General features: G+C 34.4%; 1 protein-coding gene across 2 annotated transcripts in view; it reads right to left on the bottom strand.

Moving 5' to 3' along the window:
• The window catches only part of LOC131029739 (cleavage stimulation factor subunit 50), a 190,871-nt gene that overhangs the window by 140,430 nt on the left and 33,297 nt on the right, over nt 1–17,144 (bottom strand). For both annotated transcript variants that reach the window (XM_057960378.2, XM_057960379.2), the window contains exons 5-6: nt 1,525–1,608; nt 1,302–1,394 (exon numbers count right to left, since the gene is read on the bottom strand). In XM_057960378.2, coding sequence (XP_057816361.1) covers nt 1,302–1,394; nt 1,525–1,608 — 177 coding nt within the window. The remainder of the gene's footprint in view (nt 1–1,301; nt 1,395–1,524; nt 1,609–17,144) is intronic.

Here is a 17,144-nt window from a genome sequence, read left to right as displayed (position 1 = left end):
AGCTTACCTGCAATACAAGATGTTCACTGCTACAAGAAGGTTCGCTGTCTCTAAGATGAAGTTCGCTGCCTTCAAAGATAGTTCGCTGCCTCCAAGGATGATTCGCTGTCCTTGAATTAGAGTTCGCTGACTTAGAAGACAGTTCACTGATGAATGCTGTGTGCAATCACTGGATGTTGTTATTTGCTGATCATAGAAGATATTCGCTGTATGAATATGTTCACTGAATTGTGTGTGTATACAATGATTGATACCTTGCATATATAGGAGACTTAGCCTCCTAAATTCACCTAAGTCGGCTAGCAAGGAGAGCATGTTTAATTACAATTTAATCCTTTAAGATTGGCACCAAAACTGGATTAGCTCCACACGTTACAAGTGACCTTAATATAGGTCAGCCCCAACACGTTTCATACAAGATGTGATTATGCATTTAAGACGTGACTAAGGCCAAGGGCCAATTAGTCACCTAACCGTGCTAGGTTGGCCCTAGAAGGGATCCGACCTAGCTATAACATCAACAGTTAGTAATCTATGATTGATACATTTAAAATCTTGTTTGCTTCAACTCTAATCCATTTTTGCACTCATTGTTTTCTGTATGCTTGTGAATGTGAGCAAGGTAGCATGCAATTGATTAGTCTGTTATGTCTGCTGAGTTGATTTAGAGAAGAGTGCATGGAAAAACATGTGTTTCCTTAAAAGAAATTTATTGTCATTTTCTTTAAATCATTTAGTTTGTACTAGGTTTTTTCTAAGTTTTATTGTCAAATCTTAAGTCCAAAGTATGAACCAAAAATCAGCACGCTGGATCTGCACCAAATCTAAGTCTCGTAATGCTGGGTAGAGTGACAAGTTTGGGTACAGACTTTCACTCTTGACCATGGAGTTGAAATCCAAGAGGCAGAAAATTTGAATAATATACACAGTAAATAGAAATACCCTTGTGAACTTTCTCGAGGGGTTCTAGTACACCAAATTCCCATCTTCATTGGTTGTGGCCTTAAATTTTAAATATGATTCCAAAATTTTAGATATTTGAAAAATATGGAAAAAGCGCTTCTTTGTTTATTTCTTGATGTTCTAGTTCTCTAACAAGAAGGCATAAAGCATCAAAATGTTGATCAAAAACAATTCCTTCGATTAAATTCAAGATAGTTGCAATCACTGAAAATTTAGACTAAGAATATCTCCTGCAAATCAAGTTACCAATATACAACTATGTTTTCTCATGAAATGAAATTAAACAAAAAAATTGAAAAAATTGCTTCAGATTATATTTTATCAAGGATTGCACACACTTGCATATGATCATAAAATGTTCGAATAACAGGCCGAATTGATCCATCACGGGCACTTGCATCTGGCATCATCATTTGCCTAACCTTTGCAACCTAAAATAGAAAGCCATCAAAATAAAGATCAGTGTAGTCCCCTCTTGTTTATTATGAATATACTCCACTCATCCCAATAAGAATGGAAGATTAGAGATGAAAATAATATTGGATACATGAAATTGCAAACCTCAAACAGTTTAATCGACGTATCAGCACTCCCTGTTGCAACAAATTGTCCATCAGGGCTAAATCTTGCACATCTTGCAGCATTCTAGAACAATCCCAAAAACAATATTAAAAGGAACATTCAAAAAATGTATTGTCCACCAACAATGTTCATATGATCTATCCATGGTCAGAATTATAGTTAGATAAAACAATAGATGTAAAATTTATAATGCTGCTCTATGGCTTGAAAACATGGCAAGACATTGTCAAAAACAAGGACGGTAAAGAACTGGAAGAGATATTAAACTCTCCTATCGAACACCATGTGAACTAATCCAGAACTTCAGGCAAGTCAGATATTCCAACCTTAGTTTAAATGATATCATAGCTTCAGATTATTTTCTTTATTATCTATCTTCTTCAAAAAAGAAATATAACTGCCAACCAAGCAAAATACTTCTCATTCACCAAGTTCTACACACAGATATCACAATTGCAAGGTTTGCAACCTCTGTATCTTTCATTGTAAACAATCTAAACAAAATCATTCCTTGTTGCTTCCATCTTTGATACATGATTCAAATTTAAGAAAGCCCAACACACCTGCCTCCATTATCACACCCATTTAGGAAGTATAGTAATGGATGGAAACATCACTCCAGGAATGAGCCAAGAACAATAGGCTACTTTGTTTTAATTTGAATCAAAGGTTCTCTAAAACCCAATTTAAACATAACTAAGGAAATGTGCCATTGGGAAAGCTTACAAAGTAAAAATCAAAAAGATTAAATCTGTAATGTCCCATTTTTGGCGAAAATGGAAAATTAAATAATTAATTATTTATTTATTATGTTTTTCTAAAATATTAAGGCAACTAATAATTATTTAAAATTAAAGAGATTTTGGAGTAAAATGCCTATTGTTTTAATTTGAATCAAAGGTTCTCTAAAACCCAATTTAAACATAACTAAGGAAATGTGCCATTGGGAAAGCTTACAAAGTAAAAATCAAAAAGATTAAATCTGTAATGTCCCATTTTTGGCGAAAATGGAAAATTAAATAATTAATTATTTATTTATTATGTTGTTCTAAAATATTAAGGCGACTAATAATTATTTAAAATTAAAGTGATTTTGGAGTAAAATAAATTAAAATATTAATAAATCACTTTGTGACTTAACTAATTAAATAACAGTTGCCAAGAGTTATAATTAAAGGGAGGCTTTGGATTACCAAAGGAATCAATCGGGAAAATGTTTTATCGAGAAGTTTGGAGAACTTGGTTACAGGTTCAAGACCTGAAGACGGAAACCCTTGGGATCTGGATTGTTTGGACGAAAACCCAATCAACTTGTGGGTGGATTCATTGCAGGATTCACACGTGCGCTTAATGTTGAAATTTGGAAGCCTTCCAAGATGACAGATTTCAGGAATATTGTTCAGATTTTCTGAATTAAGGGTTTATTTCAGGTATTTGTACAGTATTCAGAATAAATATTTTATTCATTTGCAGAATAAAAGATTACTTCAAGGATATATATATTCATTATTCAGAAATAAAGATTTATTGAAAGGGGAAACCTTGGAAAACTATGATGAATAAAAGATAAATTATCATTTTGTAAAAGTATCGATTATTTGCCAGGGCAATAGTAATATCGAAGCTACTTATTTCTGTGCTGGAAATCATATTAAACAATTATTTCATATTGTTTCTGAAGATGGTAAAGCTGTTTAAATATTCAAATAATGGCCAATAGGAATTCAGATAAGTTAGGCGAAATATTTTAGTAGATCCAGTTGGAAGAATTGGGCAATAAGAATAAGGAATCGAGGCAGAAATCAAGTAATGGAAAAAAGGTGTGGCCTTTACAAAGAAGAATTTGCATTCACACTTAGTTGGCATGGAGCTTGCATATTATTTCTTATGGCGTGGATGTTCCTTGGAGACATCTCAAGGGTGGAAACTGTGGAATAGAGAATTGTAGGCTTTGATATCTGCTGCCACCCTGAGAAGTATAATTTGATTTTGAGAAGACTGGTGCAAATATATCTCACGTGCCATTGGCCCCTCTAGCTTTGCCATAAAAACTTGGAAACTGGCCAACGCAAAGGAATACCTGATGGCTGTTTTCATGAGCTGATATTGTATTTAATTGCCAAGACAATACTATTTATTATAAAGCAGCTTAACGTGGATGGTATTAAGCAGCAATCTGGTGCATATCGTGGCTTTATACCTTCATGTCTTGATGGACAAATTTCTGCTCTGAGCTGAGTATGAAAGCCTTCATTTGATTAAGTATACTGAGCCATGGAGAATGGAAACTTGTTGAAGGAATCATGAACCAATAGTTTGCTGGGTTCCTGGTGTGAGTTTCAACATTAGCAGGCCTTATTGTCTACAGCATTCCCTGTATTGTCCTACTTTGTAAGCTACAGAACTTTTCAGCATTTCAGAAAGACAAGGACAGATCTGTGCATGTAATTGGAGCTCTCCTATTCTGCAATTAAAGAGGTCAGCTTTAAATATAGACATTAGATTAACTACTGTTCAGTTTATGAAATTCTTTGCAGTATTTATGTACAGTGCTTTATAACTGCACTTCCCTTTAGTAAGTTTATATGTATCTGCACACATTTCTGCAACAATAATCAGAAATAATTGAACTCAATAAGGGGTATTATTTGTACTACTTTGGAACCATTAATCTGTTCTTCTGAAAACAAGCTCACTTAGAAAATGAACAGGACAGCTTGCATACGAAGTGTTTGACGAAATGTCAATATACAAAAACCAGAAAATTCAGGGTTATTAAGGCTATAAAATATTGGGTTTCTTACAAAATCCAACAACAAATTGAACTCAGACCGCTGTGAATTCTTCTACCAGACTGACTTGTATAAATTGCAAAACCAAGGCTAAATGATTGCCACCAGAAAGAACCTCCCCATAAGGCACTTCTATGATCCAATACCACTTAAAGAAACTATATATCGAAATCTACCCAGGTTAAAGACAATTAACTACCTTAAATTTCATGATTCTATTGGCTAAACCATGACTAGGTCCCTCTACATAAAAGTATACAGAGATACCATGCAAAACATGAGAGGAATAGATATTTTCAAGGAAAAGATTGCATGAAATTCAAAATTAACTCAGATCTAAGAAATAACATGTAATATCAAATGGGCCCGTTAATGAGCCTGGTAGGATTAATCCAGCTCTTGATGCAAAGGGTAGAGTGGTATGGAAAAAACCGAAGTTGAGTTGGATAACAATTAATTTTGATGGGGCTTCAAGTCGGGTTGGATAATTATTTATATTATCAGGCCAAGACTCAAAAAGTTTCAAGATTTTAAAATCTCGCATGTTCGAAGGGAAGGTAATACAGAAGCTGATCAATTATCAAATAAAGGATGTGATTTAAACGTCCAAAGTGTGAAGTGGTGGAATGATCTTAGTGAGCACAAATCTCCAATGGTCTGATGGAGCAAATTTGAAATATTGGCAGGTGACGTATTGCCCATGATCTTCTTCATTATTTGGGAGGATGATGTGTATCGGTACATGTAGCGCTATTAATGCGCTTTAATCATGTTTGCAGCCATTTTTCACTCCATTTAAACTGCGTAGTGGAGTGATAATAGTTGACTTGGAGGTGGCATGCGTGGCTCGAACTAAAAATGATGACTTGGCCGCATCGTACATCATTGATAGGAGGACGAATTTAAAACCATTACTGCTGATTTGACATGGGGTCAGGTGGAGCCATTTAAATACACAAGAGGGTGGCGTTCTGGCTTTTCCAAGGTGGAGGTGTGTGAAGAAATCCTCACACAGCGACAGGAGAAAGTTTGAACAGTGCAAATCTAGCAGTCATGGAAGAGAATTTTTCGCTCTCTCCATTAAACAGCAGCGCGTGTTTTTTGCCAAAATGTCCGAAAAAAGGCTGGGGGGCATATTCAAATTTGATGACCCCCCTTTATTGCAAATCATGGAGGTGCTTCTAGGAGAAGAGTATATGCAGTCGGAATTTCGGTACAAGACAAATGCCAACATAATCTCCATGATGATTACATGGGGTTTGATGTTTGGGACAAAGGAGGAGGTGATTTGGGTGGCAAAAGCTTGCGTCCCGGACCACTCTTTGTGTGGTTTGACCTCTTTGATGGCATGGGCTGTGGTGGGAAGAAGCTTGAGGCGTCTGTTTGGTGAAGGAATCATGCCAGAGGGGTGTTAAAATATGTTCGTTCGTGTTTACGAAAATGACGTAAAACTATTATATATATATATAATGAGTTATAGTATATATATACTAATATAATATATCAATCATTAATTATGTGTTATATATATATATATATCATAATATATATAAAACACTAAATATTAATCGAATGGTATAATCTACAATTCATAAGTTAACTATGTATCACGATACTATCGTGATTGTTATACATAAACAGTCACGGTATTATCGTGACTGTTCATGTATAACAGTCACGATAACTATCGTGACAGTCCTATTACAATTAGTTAATGCCAACAGGTTAATGCCGACAGGTTATAAAACAGCGACTATATTATTATTATGTCGTTTGTTAGGAAATAGTCGGTATTCAAAAGAAGTGACTGTTGACATTTACATCGATTCAACTTATATATAGTTGATCTTCGTTGGTCAATCAATCAATAACAACGGCAATTGCATTGATCAGCGAATATCAACTATACATAATATATTTATATATTAGTATCTTCTGATCCAATTTCCTTAACATGGTATCAGAGCAGAAAGGAATATAAAGAAGATAATATATATATAAAACCTAACATATAGCTGAGAATATTTTAAATTATAAATTAAATTATGGCTCACTGTATGAGAATGGAAGATAGATTAGAAGGTCCTTCAAACTTTGTATCTTGGAGGACAAGACTTACTTCTCTTCTAATGGAACTTGAACTAGAGGAATATATTGAGAAGGATATGAAAATGCCGGAAAAAGAAACTGAGAAAACTACATGGAAAAGGAGAAACAACAAAGCCAGGAAATTGATTATAGATTCAGTGAAAGATTCTATCCTCCCGAGCATATCGAGAATTACCAGTGCCTTTGAAATGTTTAAAATCATTCAAGACACATTCGAGATAAACAATGCCAGTAGAATCTTAACATTGAAGAGTCAACTTTTCAACATGAAAATGAACAAAGGGGAAACAATCACCTCCTATTTCCTAAGGATATCTGAAATAAGAGATCAACTTCTCTGTATTGGAAATACTACAGAAGATACTGAACTTACACTTATCGCCCTAAAGGGTTTACCCATCTCTTGGGAAACCTTCATTCAGTGCATAAGTACAAGACCACCTTTACCTAGGTTCGAACAATTAAAGAACGATTGTACTCAAGAAGAATCGAGATTAGCATCCAGAGGAATAGGGTCGAAAAATGAAAATGAAGTACAAGCCCTTCATACTAAAACTTCTCAGAAAAAGAAGAGAAAATTCAACAATTCAAGTAATGGAAAACATCACTTCAAAAGGGATCTCTCCAAAATAAAATGTCATAAATGTGACAAATTTGGACATATTCACAAATACTGTCCAGAAAAACAGAAAATTCAAGCAGCCTTAGCAGAAACTAAAGGAACAGAAAATTCTCTTTTTTATCTAGCCTTAGCAAGTGAATTAAATTCCAATAAAAATACTTGGATAATAGATAGCGGTGCATCAAGACATATCACTGGATTCAGAGATCAGTTCGAAACCCTTTCTGGAAACTCTACAGAAGAAGTAACCATTGGTGACAACTCCACTTATCCGGTAAAAGGAATTGGGACCTGTTTGATACAGATAAGAGATGGAGTCACTCTACAGTTAAAAGAAGTATTATATGTGCCCGGAATAAAGAGAAACCTAATCTCAATATCAAGGTTAGCTGATCAAGGATATAGGGTAACATTTAATGAAGAAAAAGTTCTTCTCTGGACCAAAAACACAAACATCAAAAATGCAATGCACATAGGGTCCAGAGATGGAAGCTTATACAAACTATGTAATGAACAAAAAGTAGCCCTAAATCACAATGTTCAACAGAATAATGAAATTTGGCACAAAAGACTAGGACACATTGGATATAGTGCTCTTCCTACTTTGCATAAAATCACCTCTGGGGTACCCTCTCTAAAATCTGAACACTTGAGCATTTGTAAGGGATGTGCATTAGGAAAGAACATTAAAGGATCTTTTCCAACAAGTGAACACAAGACGAATAGTGTTTTAGAACTCATTCACACTGATATGTGTGGCCCCATGTCCACTCCTCCTTTTTCAGGTGCCCTATATTATCTAATCTTTGTGGATGACTATTCAAGGAAAACATGGATATATTTTTTAAAACTTAAAGAGTCAAGTGAAGTATTAGCCAAATTTCAAGAATTCAAAGCATTGGTAGAAAATCAAACCAATAAGAAAATCAAAACTCTTAGGTCAGACAATGGTGGGGAATTCACATCTGACAACTTCAAAAACTATTGTAAATCTGTTGGGATTAAGAGGGAGTATACTGTACCTTATAACCCTCAACAGAATGGAGTAGCAGAAAGGAAGAACAGAACCATCATTGAAGCAGCAAAAGCTATGATGCATGATCATAATATTCATATATCATACTGGGCAGAAGCTGCCAACACTGCAGTTTATATTCAAAACAGATGTCCACATGCAATACTTGAAAATACCACACCAGAAGAAGTATTTACAGGAGTTAAACCTGATCTCAGTCATTTAAGAGTATTTGGATGTCCAGTATATATACATGTACCAAAAGAGAAAAGAACCAAATTAGAACCTTCTGGTAAGAAAGGTATTTTTCTAGGCTACAGTGAAGACTCTAAAGGATATCGAATCTATATCCCTAATCAAAAATCAGTAGAAATAAGCAGAGATGTCAAATTTGAAGAAAACTTCTCATCCACTAATAATGAAGACAACAGTTTGTTTGATCTTGAGAAAGATTTATCACTTGAGGAAGAAAGCGAGAATAACAATTCAAATATGAATTCAACACTATCAAATAACGAAAACGCAATCCTTGATCCTGAACCTTCTTGTGTAGAAAATGTAAACAACAAAAAGAGACCATTATGGGCTAGGAAAATGCTTGAAGAAAACAATATGGAACCAGCACAAATCTCCAGAGAAAACAAAAGAACTAGAACGCAAAAATGTTACACTGCACTTCTAACTGAACTATCAGAATCAGAACCGGTCAGTGTTGAGAAAGCATTATCAAAACAAGCCTGGAGAGAAGCAATGGTTGAAGAATATCAGTCCATCATGAAAAATGATGTATGGGATATTGTCCCTAGACCTAAACATAAGTCAGTTGTATCATCAAAATGGCTATTCAAAATCAAGTATGCTCCAGATGGCAGTATTGATAAACATAAAGCCCGATTTGTTGCTAGAGGATTTTCACAGAAAGAAGGCATTGACTATGAGGAAACCTTCGCTCCAGTAGCTCGTTACACATCTGTCAGAACCATACTTGCAATTGCAGCCTCTAAAGGATGGAAAGTACATCAAATGGATGTCAAAACTGCATTCCTAAATGGTAAGATTGAGGAAGAAGTCTACATTGAACAACCAGAAGGATTTCTCACTCATGACAAAAATGAATTCGTATGCAAGTTAAAGAAAGCACTCTATGGACTCAAACAAGCTCGCAGAGCATGGTATGAAAGAATAGATCAATATTTGAGCAAATTGGGGTACTCTAAAAATATTGCAGATCCTAATATATACTTCAAAATTGAAAAAGGAGACATGATAATCCTTGTTCTCTATGTTGATGACTTACTCATTACAGGAGAAGACAATCTAATAGATAAATGTAAAAAGGACCTAGTAGCTGAATTTGATATGAAGGATATGGGCCTACTACACTACTTTCTAGGTCTTGAAATTATTCAAAACAAAGATCATATTCTCCTCAGTCAAAAGAAATATATTTCTGATATTCTGAACAGATTTGGTATGGTAGATTGTAAACCTCTTGCTACTCCTATGGAGACAAATCTTCAGAAATTAAAGGATGAAGCAGAAAACTCAGAACCTGCAGATGTGACACTCTTCAGACAGATAATTGGATCCCTCATGTATCTGGTGAATACACGTCCTGACATTTGCTATGCCACAAATGTACTAAGTCACTTCATGTGTGAACCAAAACAGATTCATCTAGTGGCAGCTAAACACATCTTGAGATATTTAAAAGGAACAAGAGATCTTGGACTAAAATATGACAAGACTGAAATTCAACTTCAAGGTTATTCAGACTCAGATTGGGCAGGAAGTACCATTGATCGGAAGAGTACCACAGGAGTTTGTTTCAGTTTGGGTTCCGCAGTAATATCTTGGTTTAGTCGGAAGCAATCAGCTGTAGCTCAGAGTTCGACAGAGGCAGAATACATGGCTGCATCTATGGGAGCTAGAGAAGCAGTATGGTTAAGAAAATTACTTTTTGACTTATTTGGTAAACCTCTATTACCTACCATTATTCATTGTGATAATCAGAGTTGCATCAAGCTCTCTGTAAATCCTGTTTTTCACAATCGGTCAAAGCACATAGAGATTCCATATCACTATGTGAGAGATATGGTAGACAGAAAAATTATTAAACTAGTCTACATCAGCACTGAGGAACAAAATGCTGATATCTTCACTAAATCCCTTGCAAGGGTGAAGATAGAATTCTTCAGGAACAAAATTGGTTTGATCAAAATATGAACTATTAATGTACATTTCATTCATAAATATATATATATAATTTTTGAAATATTTCAAACTTGTGCGAAGATGACGATCTTCTGTTTATCGTTTCTATTTCAGGGTGACGATCCTGACAATAGAAACCAGGTCTCAAGATAGACTCCCGAAAGGGGTTGAGCCAGATTGGTCCGGACATCTTGTTACCAAAATCATCACTTGTTTAACAATTATTTAAGATAGACTCCCGAAAGGGGTTGAGCCGGATTGGTCCGGACATCTCAAATATGTATATTGTTATAAGTGATAAATTATCATGATATGACATTTTGAATTGAGTCATATATTTTGATGTGAAAATTCTACAAACTTGGTAAACTCTCTCTCAAGAGGGAGTGTTAAAATATGTTCGTTCGTGTTTACGAAAATGACGTAAAACTATTATATATATATATATACTAATATAATATATCAATCATTAATTATGTTATATATATATATATATATATATATAAAACACTAAATATTAATCGAATGGTATAATCTACAATTCATAAGTTAACTATGTATCACGATACTATCGTGATTGTTATACATAAACAGTCACGATATTATCGTGACTGTTCATGTATAACAGTCACGATAACTATCGTGACAGTCCTATTACAATTAGTTAATGCCGACAGGTTAATGCCGACAAGTTATAAAACAGCGACTATATTATTATTATGTCGTTTGTTAGGAAATAGTCGGTATTCAAAAGACGTGACTGTTGACATTTACATCGATTCAACTTATATATAGTTGATCTTCGTTGGTCAATCAATCAATAACAACGGCAATTGCATTGATCAGCGAATATCAACTATACATAATATATTTATATATTAGTATCTTCTGATCCAATTTCCTTAACAAGGGGAACGACACAGAGGTCAGACCTTCCGTTCTCTGGAATGATGGTGCAGATCGAGAAGCCAGAACAGAGGAGTCGTGGGTGGGTTGGGCGACCCTAAAAGACTACATTCGTGAGGAGGTGGAGATGTGAATGGTGCCGGTGAAGAAGCAGAAGGACGAGGGAAAGAAGACTGAATTTTCTTAGGACTACTGGGTCAATGGCCTGGGTAAAAAGAAAATGAAAATCTAGAGTATCTATAGTTTTTTGCTATATTTCGTTTAAAAATTTATGTAGAATTGGAACATTTAAAGTTGTAGTTTGTAAAAATGGATGAAAGCCAAATTTTGGGTGGTGGGATAGCGAACTGTAGCAGGATATTCTCTATAGGTGGGTAGTTATGAGGTACCAGATGGCATATGTGGCAAGGTTTGTGACAGTGTTAGGGGTTAATCCCTCATTTTGGTTATTCAAGATGAGTAGATGTATGAACTATTTTACTATTAATATAAAACTATCTATTGCCAATCAAAAAAAAACATGCAATATCAAATGTTTAAATAACAAGAAACTAGCTTAGTTTAGGCAATGGATTGCAAGCAAAATATGCAAAAGACTAGTATAGCCAACTAAGCTAAGTAATGAGAAAGAACCATATTGGGAACAAAGCAATAAGTGACACAATAATCAAAACGTGTGATGTATTTCTTCTAACTGGAACTCAAAGTTTTTAACAAGTTACAGCAAACAATGTCTGAAGTTTTGTCCACTAATCATTATTAGACCATAAAATATTCATGATATACATAGCAAATCTTAAAAAGCATTTACTACATCCTGTAACTACTGCTTGTGACGTTTTCACACATCGCCCCACAGCAAATGGGGACCCCCTACTTTTTAGGCCCTCTCGATCTTTTGGTTTGTTGGGTCTTTTCGTGGCAGTCTCTTCACTCTCCCTGGTTTGCAAGTGTTTGGGGGTCAATTTGATCAAGTCTGCAAGTCGTTTGAGTAAATTTGGCTATGTCTGGAACTCATTAGGTCCATTTTAGGGTTCTTCCTTCACACTTAGATTTGAGGCCTTTCTTTTAGGGTTTTGGAAGAAACTAAACGTTGCATTGGAATCAGGACCCTTTAAGGAACCCGCCAGTGAAATTTGAGTGAACTCTGAGCATCTTTCTATTTTTGAAAAGTTCCCATTTTTTAGGGATTTCACTGCCTCCCAGATTGGTCTAATTTTGCCAAAAATCAAACTTACTATTTTTAGTAATTTCTATTTTTAGTAAGTTTCTATTTTTAGTGTCTTTGCATCTTGTTTTGCCCTAACTCTAACATTTTGAAACACTTTCTGTTTTTGGAAAGCCTATTTGTGGCAGGGTCTTCACAGGTAGACACTGAAGACTGAGCATTCCTGACCACTCCTAAATCCGAAAAAGTCAAAAAGCAAGCTAATGGATCAAAAAAAGATTTAAGTATGGACATCCATTCTAGAAGTGGAAAGCATGAAAATCTTCTAAGTCTAGTAAGAAAATCTCTTCAATTCCAGATATGGCATCCTGATCTAGGAAATGGTCGAAAATTGACTATGGATGAAAAATCAAGTAAGAATCCTTGCCAAGGAAGAAGAATGCAAGTATAGTCGAGAAAATTCAAAATTCCCTGGCATGATGGATTTGGTGCTCTAGTATGGAGTTGGGCGCTAGAATGAGGATGCCAAGGAAAGTTGGCAAAGTTAAAAATTCCATCAGCATAGTATTTTGGCGCCCAAGTCAAAGGTAGGGCACTAGAATGGGGTGGTGGAGGATTTTTCTTCCACCCCCAAAATTCCTCCTCATAAGCATTTTAGCACCCAAGTGGAGGAGTTAGCGCCCAAGTTTGAGAAATGAATTCTAAGGCATGAAAATCAAAGGTCAAGGATGAATTGGAGGAAAAAAAATTTTAAAATCCATTTTTCAGGCATCAAAACTCATTCAAATTTCAAAAAAAATTCAGATTTGGATTCGTGAGAGAATTTTCTCTCTCTTGGACCCTGGAACCCTAATATTGGAAAGTTCCTAAAAAAATAGGAAATGTGCAAAATTGATGAAAAATCTTCTCCGAGGCAAGGAAAATTCAAAACTTCAAGAAAATTCTTCCCGGGTAAAGTTTTCTCTCTCCAAGGGTTTCTCGCCTAGTGGCAACCGAGTCAAGGTATGTTGAGTCAATGGAGCATCTTCTTGCATGCAACCATCACATTTAAAACATTATGGCAGATTCTTTTTGCATGCAGTCGTCACATGTGGAGATGATGGTGCATTTATGACATGATGGGGTGATTTTTGCATGGATGAATATTTAGTGCATGTTAGGCGAATTTAGCGAAGAGCGGTGCATTTAATGCATTTTGGATACCAATTATAATGGGATGGAATTAATTTTATATGGGCATATATAATGTCCCCTACTAGGGTTTGGTCAACTTTAACCATAATTAATCTATTTTCAAAGTACTTATGACTTAAACTAACTTGATTAAGAGTCAAGACTATCTTAAACATGAATCAAATCTGGGATGTTCTATCCTTTCTTTAGTCTATCAAGTACTTGCTATCTTACCATACTAAATAATTAATCTTATTCTGATCCATTTATAAATCCTTTACGTATTTATTAATTACTAATTATATGAATTATTACTAATTTCTAAAGGTATTATATTAATTATAATTATTATATTAATATTTATTATTATCAATATCTATATTTACAATCCTTATATTATTCCTTACTCTGATTTGAATATCTACATAAATAAATAAATAAAGTAATATAACCAATTATTTATGTATTAGCTGATATCCTTCTATATAATTTACTAATACTACTACCAACTTAAAACAATCCTAGTAGTAATATGTTTACTGGCTGGTAATGGCAGACAGATCTGATGCATGTCAGATCTGGTCTGCCACTGTCATGATACTTGGTATCCTTATTAAATACATATTGCACTCTATGTTAATATTTCTATTAATATTAAATTCTGCATAGAATTATTACCATACTTCATATAGTACAATATATTCCCATGCATACCATCAAGGTCAAGGATGCTACCACCTGTAGCTTTATACAGTTCTGATCTATTCTGATCGGTGCTATTCTGGATGTAAACTTTAAAGTATGCAACCTGTTATGCCGATTGCAATAATTCTCGAGAGAGCAGATCAAATAGGATACAAATAAACAAAGAAAAACTCCCATTCGATGATTCCTTGGAATGAGTTCGTTCCTCATTAAATATCTTGTGGGATTGAATGGATGCAACCCTTCCTTGAGAATGGACAAATCCTTGTCTTGATTGCAGTTTGCAAAAAAAAAATTTATAATTGTCTTTTAGAACTAATCACACTCCTTAACTTCTAATCAGATCACAGCTCTTCGTGAATGAATCGCTATTTGGTTAATGTTCGTACCTTTCTATAATCGCTGTTGTATTATTGTTTTGCTTAATGAATCATGGCATTGAAAATAATGAATCGTTGCCATCTTTTAATGAATCACTGTTTGGTGCTTGTGTCACTTACTCGCACTATCCCCTAATGAATCATTCTTTAGAATCTAACTAAATCGTTCTTATTAATGACTTAAACATCCAAGCCAAGGCACCTTTAGATTGCTTGATCTTTCAATCTGTAATCTGATCATATCTTTTTACCAACAGAAACATTGTATGAGGTTGCTATCTTAATCAATTGCTTAGAATATTAATTATGGTATACCATTGTTGTCTTGTCATTCTCCAATATACTCAATGTTGTATGTTATACTGATGCAATCGTTATACGTTAATGGTAGTTACGCTACCTTGTAATCAAGTCATTGCTTTTGATATATGCATAGGCTTTACAATATCATCGCTGTTATTTAAAATTAATCTCTTTGGCATACTTCCTTAATCTGATAATATCTCTTAATGCCAACGAGGGAAATCATCTTTTTTTTATTAAGACCTTCATGATTTTCCCTCATACACTTTGATTCTTAATAACTACTTGAGCTGTAGAATATACCTGCATCAAGATGTGTATGTATTCTATACTCAGAAATATTCGAGTCTATAATATACTAGGCTGATTGCTAATAAATAATATTATTAATTTATAATAATATTATATTAATTTAAGATTATTAACAAATTATGTTTTATGTAAGTAATAAATAATAGTAAATAATAAATTAATAAATAATAAATAGTTTGTTAGTAATTATTATATTAATTAATAATTATTATTTTATATAGATATATATATATAACGATCAAGGAGGGGACACAACAGCATAATGGGCATTTATTGTTGATTCCCACCTTGTTGCATCATGTGTGGGGAATCTTTTAAGGAGAAACCCTAATTAGGGTTTTGCATGTAGCCAAGGCTTGAAGCCTATATAAAGGGGTGACCCCCCTCATTTGTAAAAGGGAGGGAGATCTGTATGAAATTGTTGCGATAAGTTTTTGAGATAATAACAGTGAAACATTGTTCTCTAATGGTGTCCACTTAAGTTATTTTTCAAGACTTGCATGGTTTCACCTTCCTCACTTAGAGTAGCAATATAGTGCTTTGATATCAATTGAAAATGTAATGGTGTTTGATGAATTTCCATGGTTCATACTTTTTGCATCTTGTTGATTATAAGTTGCAATATAAATTAGCCTAAGCCACCAAATGTGTGCTAAGTTCGATTGTGAATAGTCATTTGGATTGCGTCGTGTTGGGTATTCACATGCACATTCTCAATGTGAAAATCCTTCAACATCCTCAGAAGATTGCACTGGTTCTTGCGGAGTTGTGGTTAAACTTGGTGAAGCAGAGCTTGGTTTATTTGGAATTTGTCCACTAAAGCATTATCTATTGATATCACTGCCCTTAGGAGTAGATTTAGATCCTTCTAACCCTTTCCCCTTTATTTTCAGTTTAGTTCATCCGAAGCATCACAAAATCGCCATATCCAATGATGAAGTTCCAGCCATAGCAATGAGGTGAAAGAATGATTTGAACGTAAGTCCCCTTGGATTACCAGCATTTCACATCAGCCGACTGAGTCATGTCCGTCGCATATAGGAACCTTGGAGTCGATTGTTTGATCTTCCTGCAATCTTAGCACATAATCGCACTTTGATCAAGAGAGAATGAAGTGACCGTTAGGCAACTTTATTCTATGTTCAACGCTGTCATAAAAACACGTCAACACTACTTACAAGATAGAATTGGTTACAAATCCTATACAATAATTTTTAATATTCAATAAATAATAACCACAAGAAATCCCTACTTAAACATTCCTTTACTAACTTTTTCACTTTGTCCAAATAAGGGACATCATTGTATCTTGTTGTCTCTTGAGCAGACCAAAAATCAAAATTCTACAAGATCATCTTCCTGTATGCAAATTGTGTTTTCTCTGCTTCATCAATTATTTTAGAGATGTAAATCAATTTTATATTCTTTCAATGTTAAAAACCAAAGCTCCAAGAAACATGTTTCCTGCCCAAATCCTCATACATGTATATTTATTGTTAATGAGTGCATTCACCAATGCAAGAAGTTTGTGATAAGGAATTTCAATGGCATCTTTGTTCAGTCAAGAGTACAATGAGAAATCTGTTTGTTTAGGAGTTCAGTCTAAAAAAATATATGTACCACAGAATTTGAGATATTTCATTCTCTAAAACCCCATACGTCTTTATTTATGTTCTCCTTCCAAAACTACATGAACTATATAGCATATGCCTCACCATTTTCACGGTGTTGTGAAGAATCGTATTCTTTGTAAGTTGTATGTTATGATAAACTTTGTACATAACCATTAAAAGACTTGACATGAGTTAAAAGAAAACAAACAAGTTTGCTAGCCTAAATTATGATGTATATGTTACACTTAAAAACTAAAACTTATATATCCATGCACCATAACATAGGA

This window comes from Cryptomeria japonica, chromosome 9, assembly GCF_030272615.1.
Source record: "Cryptomeria japonica chromosome 9, Sugi_1.0, whole genome shotgun sequence".
Taxonomy (NCBI): domain Eukaryota; kingdom Viridiplantae; phylum Streptophyta; class Pinopsida; order Cupressales; family Cupressaceae; genus Cryptomeria; species Cryptomeria japonica.
The sequence above is the reverse complement of the archived record's forward strand: the minus strand, read 5'-3'. Positions and strand labels throughout refer to the sequence as shown.